This window comes from Lithobates pipiens, unplaced genomic scaffold (genome assembly GCF_037356315.1).
Source record: "Lithobates pipiens isolate NorthernLeopardFrog02 unplaced genomic scaffold, aLitPip1_a1.2 Scaffold_22, whole genome shotgun sequence".
Lineage (NCBI taxonomy): Eukaryota > Metazoa > Chordata > Amphibia > Anura > Ranidae > Lithobates > Lithobates pipiens.
Genome location: NW_027507784.1, coordinates 326,375,616 through 326,397,292, shown reverse-complemented (window position 1 = coordinate 326,397,292; position 21,677 = coordinate 326,375,616). Strand labels below are relative to the sequence as shown.

General features: G+C 41.7%; 2 protein-coding genes and 1 long non-coding RNA gene across 3 annotated transcripts in view; 2 read left to right on the top strand and 1 right to left on the bottom strand.

Moving 5' to 3' along the window:
- The window catches only part of LOC143925008 (E3 ubiquitin-protein ligase TRIM39-like), a 130,622-nt gene that overhangs the window by 63,579 nt on the left and 45,366 nt on the right, over positions 1 to 21,677 (top strand). The gene's annotated exons all lie outside the window — the stretch shown is intronic.
- On the top strand, positions 10,719 to 15,413 carry LOC143925004 (E3 ubiquitin-protein ligase TRIM39-like; the record flags this gene model as incomplete). Its single annotated transcript, XM_077449568.1, has 1 exon — positions 10,719 to 15,413. A coding segment is annotated over one exon (1,668 nt), but the record flags the coding sequence as incomplete, so codon positions are not given.
- LOC143925003 (uncharacterized) lies at positions 15,482 to 20,297 on the bottom strand. The gene is made up of 2 exons (XR_013261926.1): positions 19,868 to 20,297; positions 15,482 to 15,662 (listed from the first exon to the last, which is right to left on the bottom strand). It is a non-coding gene; the product is annotated as an uncharacterized LOC143925003 (long non-coding RNA).

The following is a 21,677-nucleotide window of genomic DNA, read 5'->3' as shown; positions in this document are numbered from 1 at the left end:
GGAGATTTTTACCCCAACTATCCCGATCAATTGTATGTGCGCTCCCTTCAGCGGTACTCCTCAGCACCGATCCCTCTGCCCAAGGAGACACATAAGAACAGACTGGCTTAGCTGCAGACTCATTACACCAGTCATTGTAAATCATGTCAGACTGTGGTAGCACAGGTTGCAATACACCATATTCACCACCTTGCTCGGCTGGCGTTTCATAAACCTCACACACCTTTTCATTTTGCACAGGTTGTGTTAATCCACCATTTACCTGCACATTTTTAGTACTAGCAGCTTGCACTAACACATTACCATTACACGGTACAGTTCCACTCTGTCCCACCAGAGTGACATCGCAGTTGTCCAGGGCAACCTCTGACTCCAATACATGAAGTTCCCTGGAGATTTCTGGGGACAACGGTGCTGTCTTACCACCAGTTGCTACAGGCAATGGCCCATTTTTGATAGCCCCAGGTTCTTTCAGAGCAAAAGTTTTCCTAACAGCAGCAAAATTTTCATTAACAATAACACTTATAGCATTTTTAGCTTTTGCAGGCTGTCCTAGCCCACGCCAACTTGAGACTGATAGTCACTAGACACAACACTTTTAGACAACACAGGTTTTATTTGGACTTTAACCCTTGCATTCCCACTGTAGAGGGAAAAGTCATTTTCAAGTACACATTCAGTGGCCCCACTAACTGGGGTCACTCTCACATCATCATGGACAGTCTTGTAACCAGTCCTTTTATCCCTTTCCCGCCGAGCGTATGCAGATGTACGTACTCGGCTTCCGGGGGGTATACCGGGATGATGCCTGCACCTGCAGGCATCATCCCGGTACCGGGTTTTTTCAGCGAGCGATTGGCTTTCCAGCCATAACAACTGAAGTGGCTAAAAGCCGCTCGGCTGTTATGCCGGAGGAGTGGGAGGGGACGTCCCCCCCTCCCGCCTCCTCCCGCCGCTTTTACCGGTGCTCCCGATCGACATCTACTGTACCTCTTTTCAGCTTCCTTGCTGCTCAGGCCTTCCACTTCAGGCTCTCATCTGTCTCCTTAGATGCACACAGCTTCAACACACACAGCGTCTATCTAGAAAGCAGCCCCTCACTGCTCTGATCCTCAGACTTGGGTCTCTGGCATTCACTAGTGCACACCTGCACTCTCTGGACTCCTGGAGACCTCCTGTCTCTCTGGGTGGAGCCCAGAACCCTAATCCTAAGACCCCTTTCACACCACACCGCCCATAGCGTCGGCGGTAAAACACCGCTATTTTTAGCAGCGTTTTACCGCCAGATTTGCGGCACATTTTGGCCGCTAGCGGGGAGCTTTTACCCCCCGCTAGCGGCCGAGAAAGGGTTAAAACCGCGGGCAATACACCTCAATAGCGGAGTTTTGCCGGCGCTAATACAGCGCTGCCCCATTGATTTCAATGGGGAGCAGCGATGGAAGAGCGATAAACACACCGCTCCTTCACCGCTCCAAAGAAGCTGCTGGCAGGACTTTTCCCTGACGTCCTGCCAGTGCACCGCTGTATTGTGAAAGCCCTCGGGGCTTTCACACTACAGACAATGGTGCAGCAGGTTTAGGGCGGATTGCAGGCGCTATTTCTAATGCTATAGTGCCTGAAAAACGCCCTTGGTGTGAAAGGGGTCTTACTCTGCTATAAGCCCAGGACCCACCTGCTCAATCAACCAGCCAGACTCCTGGCTGTTCCAAAAACCCGGTCCCAGGATTGGAGATTCCATCCCACCCATAACGCTATGGAATCTCCAGGCTCCAGGTCCCCAAGTGGATTTTACAAACTTTGGAGGAAACTGATAAAACAGATTCCTCCACATTAAATACCCCTGGAGCCCCTCAACCTGCCCATTTGAGAACCCTGGGCAACAATTACTAGGACAGGGAACTGTACTGTCACAATAGATAATGTGAAAAAAGTTACAACAATTTTCAAAATATTATTCCATAGAATTGAACCATTTGATAAAAGGCACCCTGCTACCCCAATGCATTTCGACCTTCTAGGGATTGTGGTCTTCTTCGGGGGGGGGGGGGACAGTGCAAAAAAGGGGCGACTTTGTCACATTTCTGCGAAATATCAAAAGGGAAAAAGATAAGCATTGATAAAAGAATTATTTTGTTATTATTATTTCTCTTGTTATTCTCATATGATATGTACCCTTTCCACTGAGTTGTTGCGCTTAAACCAGAGACTTTTATTATGATGTTAGAAAAGGCCTACACTTTCTCCTGAGGGTAATCCTGGGCCTGCTGCCGTGATGTTCCTGCCCACTCCTCCCACCCACTGAAAATGGGAGGGGGGGGGGGGGAGAGGGACATTCCACAGAGGTATTGATAATCACACTTACAAGAGATGACAGTATTGTGGAGTTTCCCCAAGGGGAACAACAGGGAGGTTTATATTGCCCCGCGGGCGGCCGCACCTGAAAACAGTAATATATTGAATTACTCATAAGTATCATATTTACCATTATCTGTATAATAAAAGAGAAAGGAAAAATGGTTCCTTTGATTCCGGTTGATACATTTTTAAACCGACATAGGTGTGGATCTGTATATTTATAAGGGTTAATTGTTTTTGTTCTAATAATGGTGTATGATCTTATTTTATAACTTTTATCCTCTTAATTGTATGTATTTATAATCATGAATAAAACAAGAAAAATATAAGCGGGCCTTTATTGTTCTAGGTGAAAAGGAAAAATGTATGTGAAGGGGCACATGGTCCCATAGTTTAAAAGTGCCTCTGTGCTTAATCACATAGTGGTTGAATCAAATGGAGGGGCTAGTGCTTACTCACTATCACTCATCTTTTGCTTTGATGTCATTTGCTGTGTCCTAAATATTATTTGAATAAAGCATCGTTTTAGCTTTGGAGTGCAGCCATCCAGAGTTCTGTCATTATCCACATTACCAGAAATGTGACAAAGCCACCCCTTTTTTTTGCAGTGTCCCCCCCGAAGAAGACCACAATCCCTAGAAGGTCGAAATGCATTGGGGTAGCAGGGTGCTTTTTATCAAATGGTTCAATTCAATGGAATAATATTTTGAAAATTGTTGTAACTTTTTTCACATTATCTATGTATAAAGTGATGCATGTATTCCTATCTATCCAATTGTTCGTATAATGCATACCAGAGCTTGAATTTTAAATCATTATGGCTACAATGTTTTTTTTGGATTAATAAAACACATTCAATATATATCCAACCCAGTATAAATATTGGCTCATCCAAAATGGCCACCCCCCCCCCCCCCCCCCCATAAGCATTGTTTGTGGTCTTCCCCACAATAGTCATTGCAGCTCAGCATTCAGGCAGTTCATTGAACCCTCCATGTGTCCCAGGTAATGGGCAAAGCTTCCAAACAGGGAAAACATTTTGTAACTACTGCTAACCTGACTACATACAATATATACAGTATGGGAAGTGAGTGCTGTCAGCCTAGGACAGGAAGTGTGTTAAGCCAACCAAAGATGGATCGAATCTCAGCAGGGACTGGTCGAGATTCAGTCCATCTATGAGCAGGCTGATTTTACCCAAGTTAATCCATTGATCCATTTACCCAAGTCAATCCATTGATCCCCATCAAAGCCCCCCAACATATCTGTGTCCCCATCAGAGCCCCCCCTGCACATTTGTGTCCCCATTAGAGCCCCCCTGCACATTTGTGTCCACATCAGAGCCCCCCTGTACATTTGTGTCCCCATCAGAGCCCCCCTGCACATTTGTGTCCCCATCAGAGCCCCCCTGCACATTTGTGTCCCCATCAGAGCCCCCCTGCACATTTGTGTCCCCATCAGAGCCCCCCTGCACATTTGTATGCTACAAGCCCCCCTGCACAATCGCATTCTACAAATCCAGGATATTGGATTTGTAGCATGCGATTATTGTCAGCAGCCAGGAAAACACAATAGCTACATGGGAGGGATTCCGATGGTTGCAGGAAAGAAAATCGCACAATGCATGGCCTGTTTTAATGGCAGGATCACCAGGTAAAAAAAAAAAGAGGAAAAAAATGAAAAGAGAAAACGAATGCAGCCACCATATGCAGTGATTGGTAATCAGCAATTCATTACATTTTTGTTTAGTTGTTTTTCTTTAGTTATCTTTTACCTTCCCTGAATTACTTTTCTGTTAATCCACCCTCCAATTTGTGTGATTTCATTTCCTTCTTTCTCAGTAGCCGTTCCTGTCTTTCTTCCTGCAAAACTACTGAGCTGGAGAGATAAATATTCCTTTCCACCACCACAGACTGGAATCTGCATATAATCGCCTTGATGAAAATAAATTCCCCCCCCCCATCTCATCAGAGTCCTCCCACAACTTAAGATTCCCCCAATCACATTAGAAGTCTCTCTTCACATCAGAATCCCTCATCACATCAAAGGTTCCCCCAGAGATCCCTTTAACGACTTGCCGACCGCCGTACGCACAATGGCAGTCGTGGGCAAATGGGCGTACCTGTACAACCCCTTTAATTGGAGGGGCAAGCATTCGCTCACCCGCTGCGTACAGCGTGACCGTGCCCACGGGATCGGCGGACTCTATGTCCGCCGGTCTCCTGGCGATCGTGTCACAGAGCCGCAAAATGAGGAAGTGCCTATGTAAACAAGGCATTTCCCCAATCTGCCTTGTGACATGACAGAGATCACTTCTCTCTGCCATCAGGAGTAGTGATCACTGTCATGCGAGGAGTTGAAGCCCACCCCCCCCCCCCACACACAATTAGAATCACTCCCTAGGACACACTTAATCCCTTCATCGCCCCCTAGTGGTTAACCCCTTCCCTGCTAGTGTCATTTACACAGTAATCAGTGCATTTTATAGAACTGATCTCTGTATAAATGTGAATGGTCCCAAAATAGTGTCAAAAGTGTCAGATGTGTCCGCCATAATATCGCAGTCACGATAAAAATCGCAGATCGCCGCCATTACTACAAAAAAAAAAAAATGCCATAAATCTATCCCCTATTTGTAGTCGAGTCGCTATAAATTGTGTGCAAACCAATCAATATACACTTATTGCGATTTTTTTTTGAACAAAAATATGTAGTAGAATACGTATTGGCCTAAACTGAGGGAAATTTTTTTTTATATATATATTTTTATTATAGCAAAAAGTAAAAAATCTTGCGCTCTTTTTTTGTTTATAGCGCGAAAAATAAAAACCACAGAGGCGATCAAATACCACCAAAAGAAAGCTATTTGTGAGGAAAAAAATACGTCAATTTTGTTTGAGTGCATCGTCGCGCGACCGCGCAATTGTCAGTTAAAGCAACGCAGTGCCGAATCACAAAAAGTGCTCTGGTCAGGAAGGGGGTAAATCTTCTGTGGCTGGTCAGCCATAACCCTGGTATTGTTTTCATCAGCCAGCAATGCTTTATAAAGTAAAAGCAATCCTAGTGGCTAATTAACTGCTGGATTGCTTTTACAGGCAAGGGAACAGGGTCTCCCCCTCCGGCTGCCCTCTGGTGTCTTTCTGGGCTTTCCCATACTGGCCTGGGATCCGATCTGGCGGTACCAGAGACAGGATCATTTCCTATCACCTCTATCGTCTAGGTCAGCCTTTTTCAACCAGGGGTGCCTTGACAAAATGCCCAAAAATTGCCCAAAAATTGTATACAAGCTGGTGGGTGGATGAAGCCTGAATTTTAGTTACACAAAGCCACAGGTTTTCATTGTTCACCATTCCAACATTCTAGCTCCTGTGGCCACAGGATGCACTGAGGACCTGCTATCATAGCACCAATGCACCAGGAACCATTTCTGGATCCAAGGAGACTACAGGAAAAAAACACAAAGATGAGCCTGTACCCTATCTACTTCTTGTGAGTGTACATGTTTATCATGCCATTAAAAACCAGCTTTAATACTGCACTTAGGTGGCGCTTCCTTTTGTTCTCTCCCCTTTTTATCTGCATACAGAGCCAGCTCTCTGAGGACTGCAGACGCCTTAATTACATTATTACTACTTGTATTCTTGGACTACTGTTATCATCCTTATGAACTCATGACCTCCCTTCCAATATATATCCAGTATTAGTGATCTTATCACTATTTTAATTTATTTGAATTGATTTTAATCAATCTTATTTTGCACTACACTGTATCCTGTGCTGACAGTTATTGTTACTATTGTCATATCTAAGAGGTCCTGGCATGCTTTTTTTCTATTACAAGGGACGATTACATTCCTTGTAATAGGAATAAAAGTGACAATTTTTTTTTTTTTAAAAGACCAGTGTAAAAATAAAAAGTAAAACAAACGCCAAGCTCACATGCAGAAGCAAACGCATACTTGAGTAGCGCCCACATATGAAAACCGTGTTCAAACCACACATGTGAGGTATCACCTCGATCGTTAGAGCAATAATTCTAGTCCTAGACCTCCTCTGTAACTCAAAACATGCAACCTGTAGAATTTTTTAAACTAAGCTTATGGAGATTTTAAGGCCCGGTTCACACCGCTGCGGGGGGAGATCCGGATGTGATTCGCACAGCAAATCACATCCGATCTCCGTAGCGATGTGAGTTCAGCCATACAGATAGTATGGCTGAATTCGCATCGCTCCCGCAGCAAACTCGCACGGGACCCTTTTTTGGGTCCGCAACAGAATCGGATCGCATGGGGGTTCACACCATGCGATCCGATTCCTGTGCGAGTCGGCAGATCGCACTGCGATATGCCGACGGATCTGGGGGTGTCATTTACATAACATTGACACTCCCAGCCGTCCGCATAGGGCAGTGTGAACTGCCGGCGGGAGGTGTGCGATGCGGGTAAACGCCGCGGATTCGCGGCGTTCCCGCATCGCTATAGTGTGAACCCGGCCTTAAGGGTAAAAGTTTGTCACCGTTCCACAAGCAGGCGCAATTTTGAAGCGTGACATGTTGGGTATCAGTTTACTCAGCGTAATGTCATCTTTCACAATATAAAGAATTGACCTAGACCCACTTATATCAATACCTAACCTTCTCTCCAAACTCTGTGCTTTCTATAGGCTATCTGCTCTCTACATCAATTCAAACAAATGTTCTGCCCTTCCCATTAAAGAGGAAGTAAACCCTGATGAGTTTACTTCCTCTTTCATCCCCTGCAAAGGCAAAGCATAATGGGCTACTATGCATCGCATAGTAGTCCATTATGTGTCACTTACCTGACACAGGAGCCAGCGAAGTCACCGCTGTCCCCTGTAGTCCGGCGCATCCATCTTCTCGGTGGGGTCTCGCAGCTCCGCCCTGTCATTCGGCGAAGCCGCAATGACGTCACTCCCGCACATGCGCACGGGAGCCGACACGTACTCAGTGCACCTGCGCCGTAGACAGCAGTGCCTGTCTTCGGGAAAATATCTCCTAAACCGTATAGGTTTAGGAGATATTTCTTGGACCTACAGGTAAGCCTTAATCTAGGCTTACCTGTAGGTCAAAGTGTGTTGTAAGGGTTTACACCCACTTTAATTGTTCCCCAAACCTCTTAACCTCACTCAAGAAAGACTTTAACTTCATATGGTGCTCCCACTCTTTTAAATATCTAGGGATTCTTGTCACAGCTTCCCATAATCTCCTATATAAAACGAACTATCTCCCCCTCTTTTCTCACATAAGTTCCCTTTTAAAATCATGGTCATCATACCACATCTCGTACCTAGGTAGGATCTGTGCTTTTAAGATGACCATCCTCCCTAAATTACTATATTACTTTAGAGCACTTCCTATCAACGTCCCTAAAACAAGACTAGAAGCTCTCCAACGCGAGATCAATACATTTATATGGAACAATAAAAAACCCAGATGCAGTTACTCTCTTATGCATAGAACACAACCTCGGGGTGGTCTTGGCCTCCCACACCTTATTTCCTGGCTGCCAGACTAGTTCAGCTAGCACAGTGGTTCTCTCCTAACACCAACATTCCCTAGTTGAACTTTGAGACTTCCTCCATTGCACCACTTAACTTAAGGGGGATTCTTTGACCCACCACCAAAATCAACCACACCCTCCTTAAAAAGAACATAATAATAGCCAATTTGGTACACCTATGGTATAGAATCAAAGACAATTTCAAACTCTCCTCACAAACACCTCCGCTAGCCTCATACCTCGGGGATCCCAGATTACCTACTGCTTTTATAAACCCCACCCTTTTTCAGGCCTGGACCCAAAAAGGACTCCCCACACTCAAATCATTAGGCTCTAACTCGAAATTTCTCCCTTTCAACACGCTACAAATTAAATTCAATCTACACCCCCCAGAAATCTCGCAGTACATATTGATTCAGGATTTTTACTCAGCCTACTATGCACTCTACATTACCCCTCCTAGTACACTGTTTGAACACATTTGCATATCATCTCCTAGAGACAAAGTATTCATCTCTCAACTATATAACTACCTCAATACACTAGTTCAACCTGAAAAGTCTAGCCCTGTGTTGAGTTGGGAAACTGACTTAGAATGCACATTCTCCACAGAAACTTGGTACTATATGATTGAGAACCTCCGTAAATGCAATCATGCAGCAGCCTTTAGAGAGTCCCCTTTGAAGTTACTCACTAGATGGTACATGACCCCATCTAGAATACATACATTCTACCCTGCAACCTCCCCTCACTGTTTCAGAGACTGTCCTGAGGAAGGCAACTTTCTCCATATATTCTGGAGCTGCAAATTCCTGGATCCTATATGGATTGCAATGGTCAACAGACTTGAGAAAGAAGATCACCCTCACTCCACAGATATGCCTCTTATATGCTATGGTTCCTGATGTCCCCCCTCCCTGTAACAGAATAATTCCCTCACTGATCAGTACTATTTAATGTATGATTGCTTTTAATTGGAGGTCACAAAACCTACCATGGCCCCAGGTAGAATCCAGAATGGAAGCACTTAAGTTATCAGAACGTATCCACCATACATTGTTCGATAATATGCACACTTTCAATAACAAATGGATCTACTGGTCATTACCTACGGACTCTACCTCATAATGTCATCAGATAGTCCAAATGTTACTTCTGTACTCTAACTAACCAATCCTCATTCCTAGTGTGTACTACCACTCCTCTACAAACTTATCAGATATTCTGTATGATTCCTCATCGCAAAAGTTCTATCATGTGCCATATTTATACACTTCACCGGCTCTGTAACCCATACTTGCATGTATCTTATACTGTTTGAAATTGTACAATTTCCTGTCTTCCAAATAAAACTTGTTGTAAACAAAAAAAAAATGGCCTAACTTTACTGTTACATAAAGTATTGCAACGACCGACATTTTATTCTCTAATGCAGCGTACACGCGATCGGAAATGCCAACAGCAAAACTCAGATGAGAGCTTTTTTTGTCAGAAAATGTGACTGTGTGTATGCTCCATCGGTCTTTTACTGGTGGAATTCCAGCCACCAAAAAATTGAGAGCGGATTCTCTATTTTTCGATAGGGAAATGTTCCGACTGGAAATTCCGATCGTCTGTACAAATTCCAATGCGCAAAATTCCTACACGGGCTCGGAAGCATTGAACTGCATTTTCTCGGCTCATCGTAGTTTTGTACTTCACCACGTTCTTGGAAGTCGAAAGTTCTGAGAACTTTTGCGTGACCGTGTGTATGCAAGCCAAGCTCCATCGGAAAAACCATCCAAGTTTTTTTTCATCGTATAATCTGCTCGTGTGTATGCGGCATAAGGTGTTAGAAAAAATATATATAATGTTTGGGGGTTCTAAGTAATTTTCTAGAAAAAAATGTTTTAACTTGTAAACACCAAATCTCAAAACGAGGCTCTGTCCTTAAGTGGTTAAAAAAACGCTGCGCAAATACCATGTAACATAAAAATTTTAACAACTATCATTTTATTTTCTAGGTAGGGCCTCTACTAAAACATTATACTTATAATGTTTTGGGGTTCTAGGTAATTTTATAGAAAAAAATACGTATTTGTACATGCAGGAGAGAAGCGTCAGAATTGGCCTGGTCTACAAGTGGTTAAACTAAAAAACGCTGAGGGTTTATTACTAGTTTCATACTGCACGGCACACCTGCATAGCAATAAGAAGGCAATCTATAAAGTCAGGGTGACAACATTTTTGTTTTTTTTCACTAGTTTGGTTTAGATACACTTTAACCACTTCAGCCCCGGACCATTTTGCTTGCCAAAGATCAGACCACTTTTTGCGATTCGGCACTGCATCGCTTTAACTGACAATTGCACGGTCATGCGGCGTGGTTCCCAAACAAAATTTACGCCCTTTTTTTCACATGGAGCAGAGATCAACGTCAATAGTTGCTAGGCAGAACGGGGAGATGCTGTTTACAATGGCATCTCTCCATTCAGCCGCTCCGTGAGATGATCGCGGGTATGCCTGCGTCGATCGAGTCCGCAGGACCCGCGACCGGACTCACGGGGGTCCCCGACCAGCACACGAGCGCGCCTCCGGCGGTGTGCTCGCGATGGCAGGGTGGCATTAAAGATTGGACTTACCTGTACGCCAATATGCCTGCCCGTGCCATTCTGCCGACGTACATCGGCGTGCGCTGGTCGGGAACTGGTTAATATAGAAAATTTCCGGAACCAATAGAGTCACTGTATCTAACCAGAGCAAACAGGGTTAAGTGAACAGGGAGGATCTCATTTTATAGGACACTACCTTTCTAAGAAGAGTTCACAGAAATACTTTCACATTCACCTCCGTGTATGGGACTGATCAGACGCTCCCAGCTTCTCTCTTGCACCGAGTTGTAGCAAAAGTTTATTTTTTTCCCCAGAATGGCTGACTTCTAGACTGAGAGAGGAGCTGAGCTGCTCCATCTGCCTGAACCTTTATAAGGATCCCGTATCACTGAAATGTGAACACAACTTCTGCCGGGGCTGTATAGTGACTGCGCTGGATACACAAGAGAGGAAGGCTACCAATTATTCCTGTCCGGAGTGCAGAGAGAAGTATACAGAGCGCCCTTGGCTGGTGAAGAACAGGAAGTTGTGTAACATTGTGGATAATTTCATACCTGGTCAACAAGAGGACACAAAGGTCTTCTGTACTTACTGTAATCTTCCTGTATCAGCTACTAAATCGTGTCTGCTATGTGAGGCCTCGTTCTGTTATATGCACCTAAGAAATCACAGCAAGTCAGCGGATCACATATTAACTGAACCCACCAAATCATTTGATGGCAGAAAATGCTCCGTACACAAAGAGATCCTGAAATATTACTGCACAGAGGACAGTGCCTGTATCTGTATGTCCTGCTGGGTGGCTGGAGACCACAAAGGACACCAGGTGGAGCTTCTGAATGTGGCCTCTGAGAGGAAAAAAGAGAAACTAAAAGATGCTACTGAGAAACTGACCAATGAGAGACAAGAGACTGAGAAGAAAATCCAAAATCTGGGAAATCACAGGATGGGAGAGAAAAGAAAAGCAGCTGATGTCACCAGGAGAGTCACTGAGCTGTTTAGAGACATCAGGAGACATCTGGATGATGAAGAGAAGAAAGTCCTGACTGAGGTCTCCAGACAGGAGGAGAAGATCTCCCAGTCAGTCTGTGATATGATCCAGAAGCTGGAGACACAGAAGGATGAGCTGTCCAGGAAGATTAATGACATGGAGGCCGTATGTGACATCACAGATCCATTAACGGTGCTAAAGAAAGACATTATCAATGATGACATCACAGATCCATTAACTGTGCTAAAGAAAAAAATAATCAGCAATTACATCATTACTAGGAGCGGTGATGTAAGAGATGCTGGATGTCTGGATGAAGGAATGATCTCACAGATGCTCCACAGAGGACTTCTCCACTTTACTGACAGTCTGAGAGATATGAAGATAAAGATACAATTCACAGTGATGGAGAAATCAGACATTTTACTGGATATAAAAACAGCCTATAACCACATTATTATATCACAGGACCTGAAATCAGCTACTTACACCAATAAATCAGAGAATAGACCGGATATTCCAGAGAGATTTGAATGCAAACAGGTAATAAGTATAAAGAGCTTCTCATCAGGGAGACATTACTGGGAGGTGGATGTGAGCGGAGCGAAGGAATGGCTGATAGGGGTGGCCAGTCCCACCATAGAGAGGAAGATTGTAGGAAATGAGTCTTATATAGGTTATAATAACAAATCATGGGGTCTAACCCAAAGAGACACTCTCTTTACAAGGCACAACAACTCACATATAACAATAGACTCCAAATCTTCTCTTAAGACAGTTGGGATCTATCTGGAATACGAGGCCGGTCGTCTTTCCTTCTACCAGCTGTGTGACCTCATCAGACTCCTCCACACCTTCACCACCTTCTTCACCGAACCCCTCCATGCTGCTTTCTATGTGTTTGACAATTCCACCATAAGAATAATATAGTAACAATGTATTCTTAGTGCTGGGCTCTCCAGTGTCAGATCACCTATTCAGTTTACCAGAGGGGCTTAGCTTAAAGTGACACTAAACAATATTCTTATTTTTTCAAAAATAATCCATACACATCCAAAACAGATTACAGGCCTATTATGTTTTACTATGTGTTTTTGCCTTTCTGTCTGTCCCATAATCCTTCAAAGGAGTGAGCAAAAGAGGGTGGCTTTGCTCTTATAGCAGGACCATGGATAACGAATGTAGCCACCTTCTAACAAGAAGTCAGATTACATAACCAAAAAAAAGCAAAAAAGGATTTGGAGGAGTTAGAAAGTACTTTTTGAGTTAATAATACATTCTTAAAATAATATATATTATTTTAAATCAGAGTTTAGTGTCACTTTAATCCTGTAACGTGCCTGATATGAATTCAATAAAAAACAAAACAAAAAAAAACATGCTTCTAAAAAAGTTTCAGGAAACAAATACATTTTATTTATGTTTATAAAGTATTGATGAAATAAAATAATCAGTTTCAATCATATACCATCTAAAAACTAAAGAGAGATGAAAAAAAAAACACACTAGAGAAGGAATTGAATCCCTAGAAACAAGAAGGAGATTATAGTGAGACCTGCTGATATAGGATGAGGGGACTTGATAAAGACAGATGATTGAGATGCTGTTTGATGAATGTACATATTAGAAACTGGTAAAAGATCCCACATTGACCCATAAAGATCAGTTAAAGCACCTTATTGATTTTGGGTTTAGAAAGCATGTATTAAACAAAAAAGAAAGGAAATATTTGGTCCCTAGTGTATGTAAAATTCCTATTATTATACACTCTCCCGAAAGTGCATAAAAATGATTCTTGCTCCCGGCCGCCCCATTGTTAATGGCATAGGGTCAGTCACAGCGAAATTTGGTGAATATCTGGACCAGGGGTGTCAAACTCCATTTCATTGTGGGCCACATCAGCATTATCGTTGCCCTCAAAGGGCCGGTAGCATCTGTAAATCTAGATGCCCAGATCACCCAACCCCTCTTATATCAGATGTGAACCCCTCTTAGCTTGTGTTGCTGCTGGGAAGAAGTTGGGGGCAAAGCGGGGAAGCAGAAAGTGCAGGGGCTGGAGGAGGACCAGAGGGGGGCTAGAGTCTGCTGAATGCTGAAACCAGGGGAGGTGGAGATGGTGGTGGGTGCTGTGGCTGCACAGAGAGGCACAGGATCTGTAGGAATAGTTCTGTCCTTCTCTCTGTTGCTGACTGCTGAGACAGGAGGACAAAGACGAGCCTCTCCACAGCTACATAAAAGGGTACCGCAGCTGGAGGAGAGGTGTGAGAGCCACATAAAATGGCCCGGAGGGCCAGATTTGACCCGCGGGTCTTGTGTTTGACACGTGATCTAGACAAATTTCTACAACCTAGTGTTTTAAAAACTCAGGCATATCTAAATAAAATTATATGACACAAATTCTACATACCTAGTGACAGCAGACATTTTTTCACTGTATACAATTATAATTATATAATTAATACTCTATAATAATATAATTACAGGCATACCCCACGTTCAATGGGGTTTATTTGCTAAAGCTGGAAAGTGAAAAATCAGGCTCCCTACTGCATAGAAACCAATGAGCTTCTAACCCCAGATTGTTCAATTAAGCTTTGGTAATAAAACCTGGAAGCTCATTGGTTTCTATGCAGAAGTGAGTCTGATTTTTCACTTTCCAGCTTTAGTAAATAAACCCCATTGTGTACTTAAACGTGGGGTATGCCTGTATACTCTCTACTGGCACTAAATTGGGTGCTTAGTCAGAGGGAGGAATTAGTCATTAGATTTTTGTCCATCACACAATTATTTTTGGCACCAAAATATCTTTTACAGCCAACAAAATGGCGTAGCCATGGGTTCTAAATTTGCCAGTATTTTTATGGCAGGAGTGGGAGGATAGGGATGTATTTAGTAAATCTAGATCCAAGTTACGTTTTCACAGGAGGTTTATTGACGATCTTCTATTTATTTGGAATAATCGGAACAATCACTCTACCAATTCACATATAACCTTAATAATAATACAATTAATATTAAACTTGACTATCAGTTCAGTGCCAGCACCATCAACTTCTTGGACTTAACTATATTTAGGGAAGAAAACTCTTTGGCCACAAAGGTTTATTTTAAACCTACAGATAGAAATAGTTATTTATCAATAAGGAGTGGCCATCACCCTACTTGGCTGCACAATATTCCATGAGGCCAACTAATGTGCATTAGAAGGTATTGTACATTCAATAAGGACTTTATCTAACAGTCTAAATATATTAATGAAAATTTTGTGCAAAATGGGTACTCTGATACACAGATAGATAGTGAGATTCAGAGAACGCTGACTATCCCAAGAGATCAGTGTTTGGACACTAGGGTCCAAGATAATGGTGGAGAAGATAGACAATGGAGTTTCATCTCAGCTTTCAATTGCCAATACAGAGATATTGTAAAAATATTCTCTAGGCATTGGCATGTCTTGATGATGGATAGAGTATTAAATCCGATATTGCCCCAGAAACCTTCCTTTATTTATAGGAAGGTTACCAAAGAACAATGTCAAATGATGGCGTTCCTTTCATTCTGACCAAACTGGTCGAGATTATGAGATCACAGATCTCATAACCTGTGATCCCAACCATGTTGTATACGCATTAGTCTGCCCATGCAGACTACTGTATATAGGATGGACTGAAAGAACCCTCAAAGTCAGAATAAGGGACATGTGACTAACATTATCAAGGGGTATAGCTATCATAGTGTATCTGAACATTGTAAGCGATGCCACGCAAGAGACACATCCACACTTCAATTTTGTTTGAAAATTGAAACAATTTTCTTTCTTTTTTCTTTTTGTTTTATTAGTAATTATAAGAATTTTGTAAGAAATATAAGAAAATGTTCTTTTTGTTTTATTAGTAGTTATAGGAAAATAAGATTAAATAATGGGTTAATACTGAAGATTTTTGTGGATACAATTTATATATGAATCAAAGGACAGGAAGGGAAATTAGGGATTTTTGCGGTGCTAATTAACAAAATACAATTAATTGAAGTACAAAGTTAGTAGTACAAAAATTTATTAAGTTTGAGCTTAAAATCAGTAGCAATATATGCTTAAAAGATTCAGAATAATGCAATACAGTGGTTGTTCTCGTCAAGCACACATAGTCCCGACATGTTTCGCATTAGATTGCTTCTTCAGGGGATGTGTGAAAGTTTGAACAAGATCTAAACCGAAAATACAAAGTACAAAATAATAATAAAGTATGTCACAACATTCGTAAATGCAGAAATAGAGGGGAAGGGGAAAGGGGGAGGGGAAACAACAGACACACACACACATCAAACCCACCTTTAACCACTACGTTGGTGGTAAAGTAGTGGGATTGTCCACCTCGGGGGTTAGCCACAGCAGTGCTGAATCGCAGGGGGCTAAAAAGCCAACCCAAGAAAACTGATAAAAAAAGGAATATATAGTAAGACCAAATTTGAAATTTTGGGATGATTTAAAGTTCTTTGAGTACCTAGCTTAATTTCAAGGTTGCTAAAATAAAACAACCTTTTGGGGGTGAAGGACCCTCTAAAGTATAAAAATTGAGAAAAAATAATACAAGGATGTATTTTAGTTTCAAATGTATTACTTACGTAGGTTGGATAATTGTAAGCAGTGGGGACGCTCGCATTTTGAGAAGAAATCTTTTTGAGCAATCAGGGAGACACACCTGCATAGAAATACCAGCTGGGTGGCCAATCAAGGAAAAAACAAAACGAAGATAAGAAAAATTGAAATAAAAAAAAAAAAAAAAAAAAAAAATGTATCTCAAAAGGGTGGTGTGTACATCATAAACTGAGTGTTATACAGACACCAACCCTCAGGCATATAGATATACCCAGAGAGTTAAACATTCGCATCCCAAGGCATAGAATTCAAAGCCAGGGAGTTAATGCAAGCATATAAAAAGGGACATAGACAGTAGCCTAGGTCCAAAGGGTTGAAACACCGGCAGAGAGATACGTGAACGTTTTCAAATGAAAAAAAGACCGATCGAATAAATGTTTAAGAATATAACAATAAGCTTACCGAAAAGTACAGAGTCTGAACGATCAAGCGTCACCCTTGGCTGCAACCCGCAACGGAATGACGATATTACGAAGGCTTTTTATATGCCCCGCCATCAAGCCGGCGTCTGACGTAGTCGGCCTGATGCGGACAAAAGGAGCGCTATTGCGCATGCTCACCAATGGGACGAGACTGAATAGGCCTACAAACCCCATAATGCCTCAGGCATGTGGGCGGAGGAAAGAGGGGAACGATCGATGCCTTCGTAGAAAGCGAAGGCATAAACGAACGCGGCCATCAATCTGACCGCCCGGTCAGGCGTAGAGGCAAAAAACGATGGAAAAGAGGGTCGGAACAGAATGGCAGAAGAAATAGCCAATCCTTCCGACCAATGTAGGGGGAGCGTCGCAGCGCTGAAAAGGGGCAATGGCACACAAGGCGCCTGTGCCCCCGGGTGTCCGTGCGAACAGCACTGATGGGGAAGCCGTAGAGGTGGACCATTCGGGTGGGAAATCCTAAAAAGGGAAGAACAAAAAAATAATTCTCTAAAAGCTGCACATAACAAAACATAATAATATCGTAAACATATAGACATATACATGATGTATTTTTATACTCAAAACAAATCAATACAGACAAATTTCAAATAATACAGTAGAACAATGAGAAAATAAATAAAAATAAAAATAAAAAAGAAGGGAGGGGGGGGGGGGGGGGAGGGAGGGGGAGGGGAGGGAGGGAAAAGGGGAAGGAGGGGAAAGGGAAATGGGAACCCAACCAGGTTCCCTCTCAGAAGAGCGGTCAGCAAGATTGAAAGGCCAGAAAAGGTTTCTATATCATAAAAAAGGTTTGAAGCTTAAGTTTTCATTGAAGCCAGGTGGAATTGTAGCCCTTAGGTTGAAAATCCATTCAGCTTCATGTTGAAGTAAGATATTATCCACACTGCCCCCTCTCACATCAAGGGGGATATGTTCAAGTGCGGAAAAGGTGATAAATTTGGGATTGAAGGCATGGAAGAGGCCAACATGTCGACTGATGGCCGTCTCCATTTTCTTCTTGATAATGGGTTTGATATGGTCCTTGATTCGAATACAAAATTGTCGCTTTGTTTTACCTACATAAAACCCGCCACAAAGGCAACGGGCCAGATATATAACGCCCTGTGTTTGGCATGTGACTCGATGTTTAATGGAGTGCCATTTGCCATTTGGCAGTTTAAGTTTGGTATGTGAATTGACATAACAACAAACGTCACAATGGCCACAAGGAAAAGTGCCACTGGTTACTTCTCTAGTGTCCAACTTTGGTTGTTCAAAGTGGCTATGCACTAATTTATCTTTGAGAGAGGGAACTCTTTTAAAGGTAACTTCGGGAAAGTTTTTAATATGTTTCTTGGTAATAGGGTCAGCTAGAAGGAGTGGCCAAAACTTGTGTAAAATTTCTTTGAACTTACGATGCTGATTGGAATAGCGAGTAATAATTCTAACTGAATCATTTGTATTGGGACGTCGGGTTGAAAAAATAAGTGAAGTTCTAGTTTTAGGTTTTACACGGTTATAGGCTCGTTTCAAGCATTTATGACTGTATCCTCTTTTTCTCAATCTTTGGTAAAGGTCATCAGCTGCTATATTAAAATCTGAATTTTTGCTACAATTTCGCTTTAAACGCAAATATTGGCTATAGGGAATACTGTTAATCAAAGAAATTGGGTGAAAGCTAGTAGCGTGTAAAACCGTGTTACCGGCAGATGGTTTCCTAAATAAGAGAGAGTTGAGTCTACCTTCACTGTCCACCGAGATAGTTATGTCTAAAAAGTTAACTATTGACTGACTATGTTGCATAGTAAATTTCAAATTGAAATTGTTAATAGAAATCAATTGAAAGAAAGTTTTTAATTCTGTTTCCGTACCTGCCCAAAAGAAAAGAACATCATCGATATAACGAAACCATGAAATAATTTTATCCAAGAACGGTGACAAATCTTCTCTAGAGAAAGTTTCCTTTTCCCACCCCCCCAGGTACAGGTTTGCATACGATGGGGCACATTTAGTCCCCATCGCAACTCCCTGCACCTGGAGGTAGTGGGTGGAGTCAAAAACAAAGACATTATGCTTAAGAATATATTCAAGAAGGTCCACAACAAAAGAACTATATTGTAAGAAAGAGGAACCTCTTTCAGAAAGAAACCTGCGTACAACTTCAACTCCCTTGTCATGGGGAATTGTGTTGTAGAGGCTTTCGATATCCAGGGCAACCAACCATGAGTTGGGAGGGAGAGACAGTCCCTCAATCATTCTTAACAAATCGATGGTGTCTTTAACATATGAAGATAGAGAGATGACGTGTGGACTTAGATAGCTGTCAACTAATGCGCTCGCATTTTCAGTTAAACAGGAACATCCGGAAATGATAGGACGTCCTGGGGGATTTGTTTGAGACTTATGAATTTTCGGTAGTGCGTAAAAAGTTGGAATCTTTGGATCCTTGATGTTTAGAAATTTCCATGTGTTGAGGTCAATGACCCCTTGTTGATATGCCTTAAAAATGAGATTCAAATAGATATTTCGATAATTTAGAATGACAGTTTTAGAAATAGGACGATACCAATTTCTATTGGACAGTATATTTCGACACATGGAGGTGTATTGTACAACTTCCATGATCACCAAATTTCCGCCCTTGTCTGCGGGCTTAATAATTAAATTTGTATTTTTTTGTAAGGATTTAATAGCTGCTCTATGTTGTAACGAAAGATTGTTAGATAAAGGTGAATGAAACGACAATTTCTCAATCTCTATAGTTGTTTGCTGTATAAACGCCCAAATGTTTGGGTTTGCATTGAGTAGAGGAAATGCTCTAGATTTGCATTTAAAGGATGGAGGGGGGGGGAAGGAAACACCTGGGACTGACAGACTAGGAGTGGAAATTGCTTCCGAGTCGTCGTCATCAGTGTTTCCCTCCTCCCATAATTCCATCAAATTTTTGATGGCATAATGTTCGGTCATATTTTCATAAGACCGGACATTGTCATTACTATCAAAGTCTGGAGTAACAGGCTTATCAAAGATAACTCGATATAACAGTCTACGGGCAAAAAGATGTAAATCCTTAATAAGTTGAAATTTGGTTGTGTTTGAATCAGGACAAAAGGTTAGTCCTAATTTCAAGACTTCCAATTCAGGTTCGGATAATCTCTGTGATGATAAATTTATTATTGACAACTCATTTGTAGATGAATCAAGGTTACCTTGTACATAAATGTCATTCAAATCATCGGTGGAATCTGGTCCTTGCCTAAAAAAATAGGTGCCAATTTCAAATCTGCAGGTAAAGGAGTACCTAGAGGCGAGATAATGACATTGGTAGTGCTTACCGATGGATTCGCAGATTGCAAAGAAGTTATGGAGGAAGTTGCCTGGGCCGAAGGGGCTGTGCATTGATTTGACATTGATTGTGTGCCACGAGAGCCTAAAGAAAGAGAGTGAGAGGGGTGAAACATCGCAAGTGTACCAGCAGGTGTTGGTTTCGATGAAAATGGTGGTGCCCGACGAGAGAGCGGAGTGCCCAATTGATTCCGAAGGGACTCAGTGGAGGCGTGTTCAGAGTTCCCTTTTCTTTTTTTCGGTACTCTGTCCTCAGACAGGTCACGGTACATGGTGGACTGTGTAGAAGAAAAAGAGGAGGGTGGAGAGACATTGGGAGTGTTATCATTATTTCTATTTGTACGTGAATTGAAAGATTTAGTGAATTTAGGTTTGGAATCTCGAGTCCATTTGTAAGCATAACCATTTGTGTGGGCCAGGCTATCCCTGGTAAATTTATTTTCTTTGATTTGAATAATTTCTAAAATATATTTTTCAATAAGGACTTGAAGGTCCTGTTCCTTTTTCTGGAATCTCGTGGTGGAAATTCTAGATTCATGATCTTCATACCAATGGGAAATTAGGCTGTCCAGTATAGAAAGTTCATGATCATACTGAATACATAACAAAGACATCATGCCAAAGGAGCATGTTTGTAGATTTTCTTCCCACTTCGATTTAATGATATCATCAACTTTTTTAATATTAGGAAAGATCTGGATTCGCAGTCCAAAAGGTACAATAAGATTTTCTATGTATTTATGAAAATATTTTTTGTGCCAAAAAACTCGAACCTTTCGTTCGAGGAGGCGTTGTAATCTGAGGAAAGCAAAATCGAGATCTTTATCTGAAATGTCGCCTGTTTTTTGTGTAAGTTGGACTTTGTCCATTAGAGCATCCCAGGCCTCACCACTAAAGGCCGCCATACCGAGATAAGGGAACGTGTGGGAGGGGAAGAGAAAAAAAAAAAAAAAAAAAAACAAAAAAAAAAAAAAAAAAAAAAAAAAACACAATGCAAAACACGTTAGTATTTACTGAAATAGCAGAGTAAGAACATATGTTGTGTTGTTGATGAGGAACCAAGGAGAAAATAGTGTATTGAAACACCAGGGGACAAAATTGGAATAATTTTGATGGTTCAACCTCAAGCAACACCTAACAAAGATGGCACCTCATCCCTGAAAGTTTGAAACATGAATCAAAGGACAGGAAGGGAAATTAGGGATTTTTGCGGTGCTAATTAACAAAATACAATTAATTGAAGTACAAAGTTAGTAGTACAAAAATTTATTAAGTTTGAGCTTAAAATCAGTAGCAATATATGCTTAAAAGATTCAGAATAATGCAATACAGTGGTTGTTCTCGTCAAGCACACATAGTCCCGACATGTTTCGCATTAGATTGCTTCTTCAGGGGATGTGTGAAAGTTTGAACAAGATCTAAACCGAAAATACAAAGTACAAAATAATAATAAAGTATGTCACAACATTCGTAAATGCAGAAATAGAGGGGAAGGGGAAAGGGGGAGGGGAAACAACAGACACACACACACATCAAACCCACCTTTAACCACTACGTTGGTGGTAAAGTAGTGGGATTGTCCACCTCGGGGGTTAGCCACAGCAGTGCTGAATCGCAGGGGGCTAAAAAGCCAACCCAAGAAAACTGATAAAAAAAGGAATATATAGTAAGACCAAATTTGAAATTTTGGGATGATTTAAAGTTCTTTGAGTACCTAGCTTAATTTCAAGGTTGCTAAAATAAAACAACCTTTTGGGGGTGAAGGACCCTCTAAAGTATAAAAATTGAGAAAAAATAATA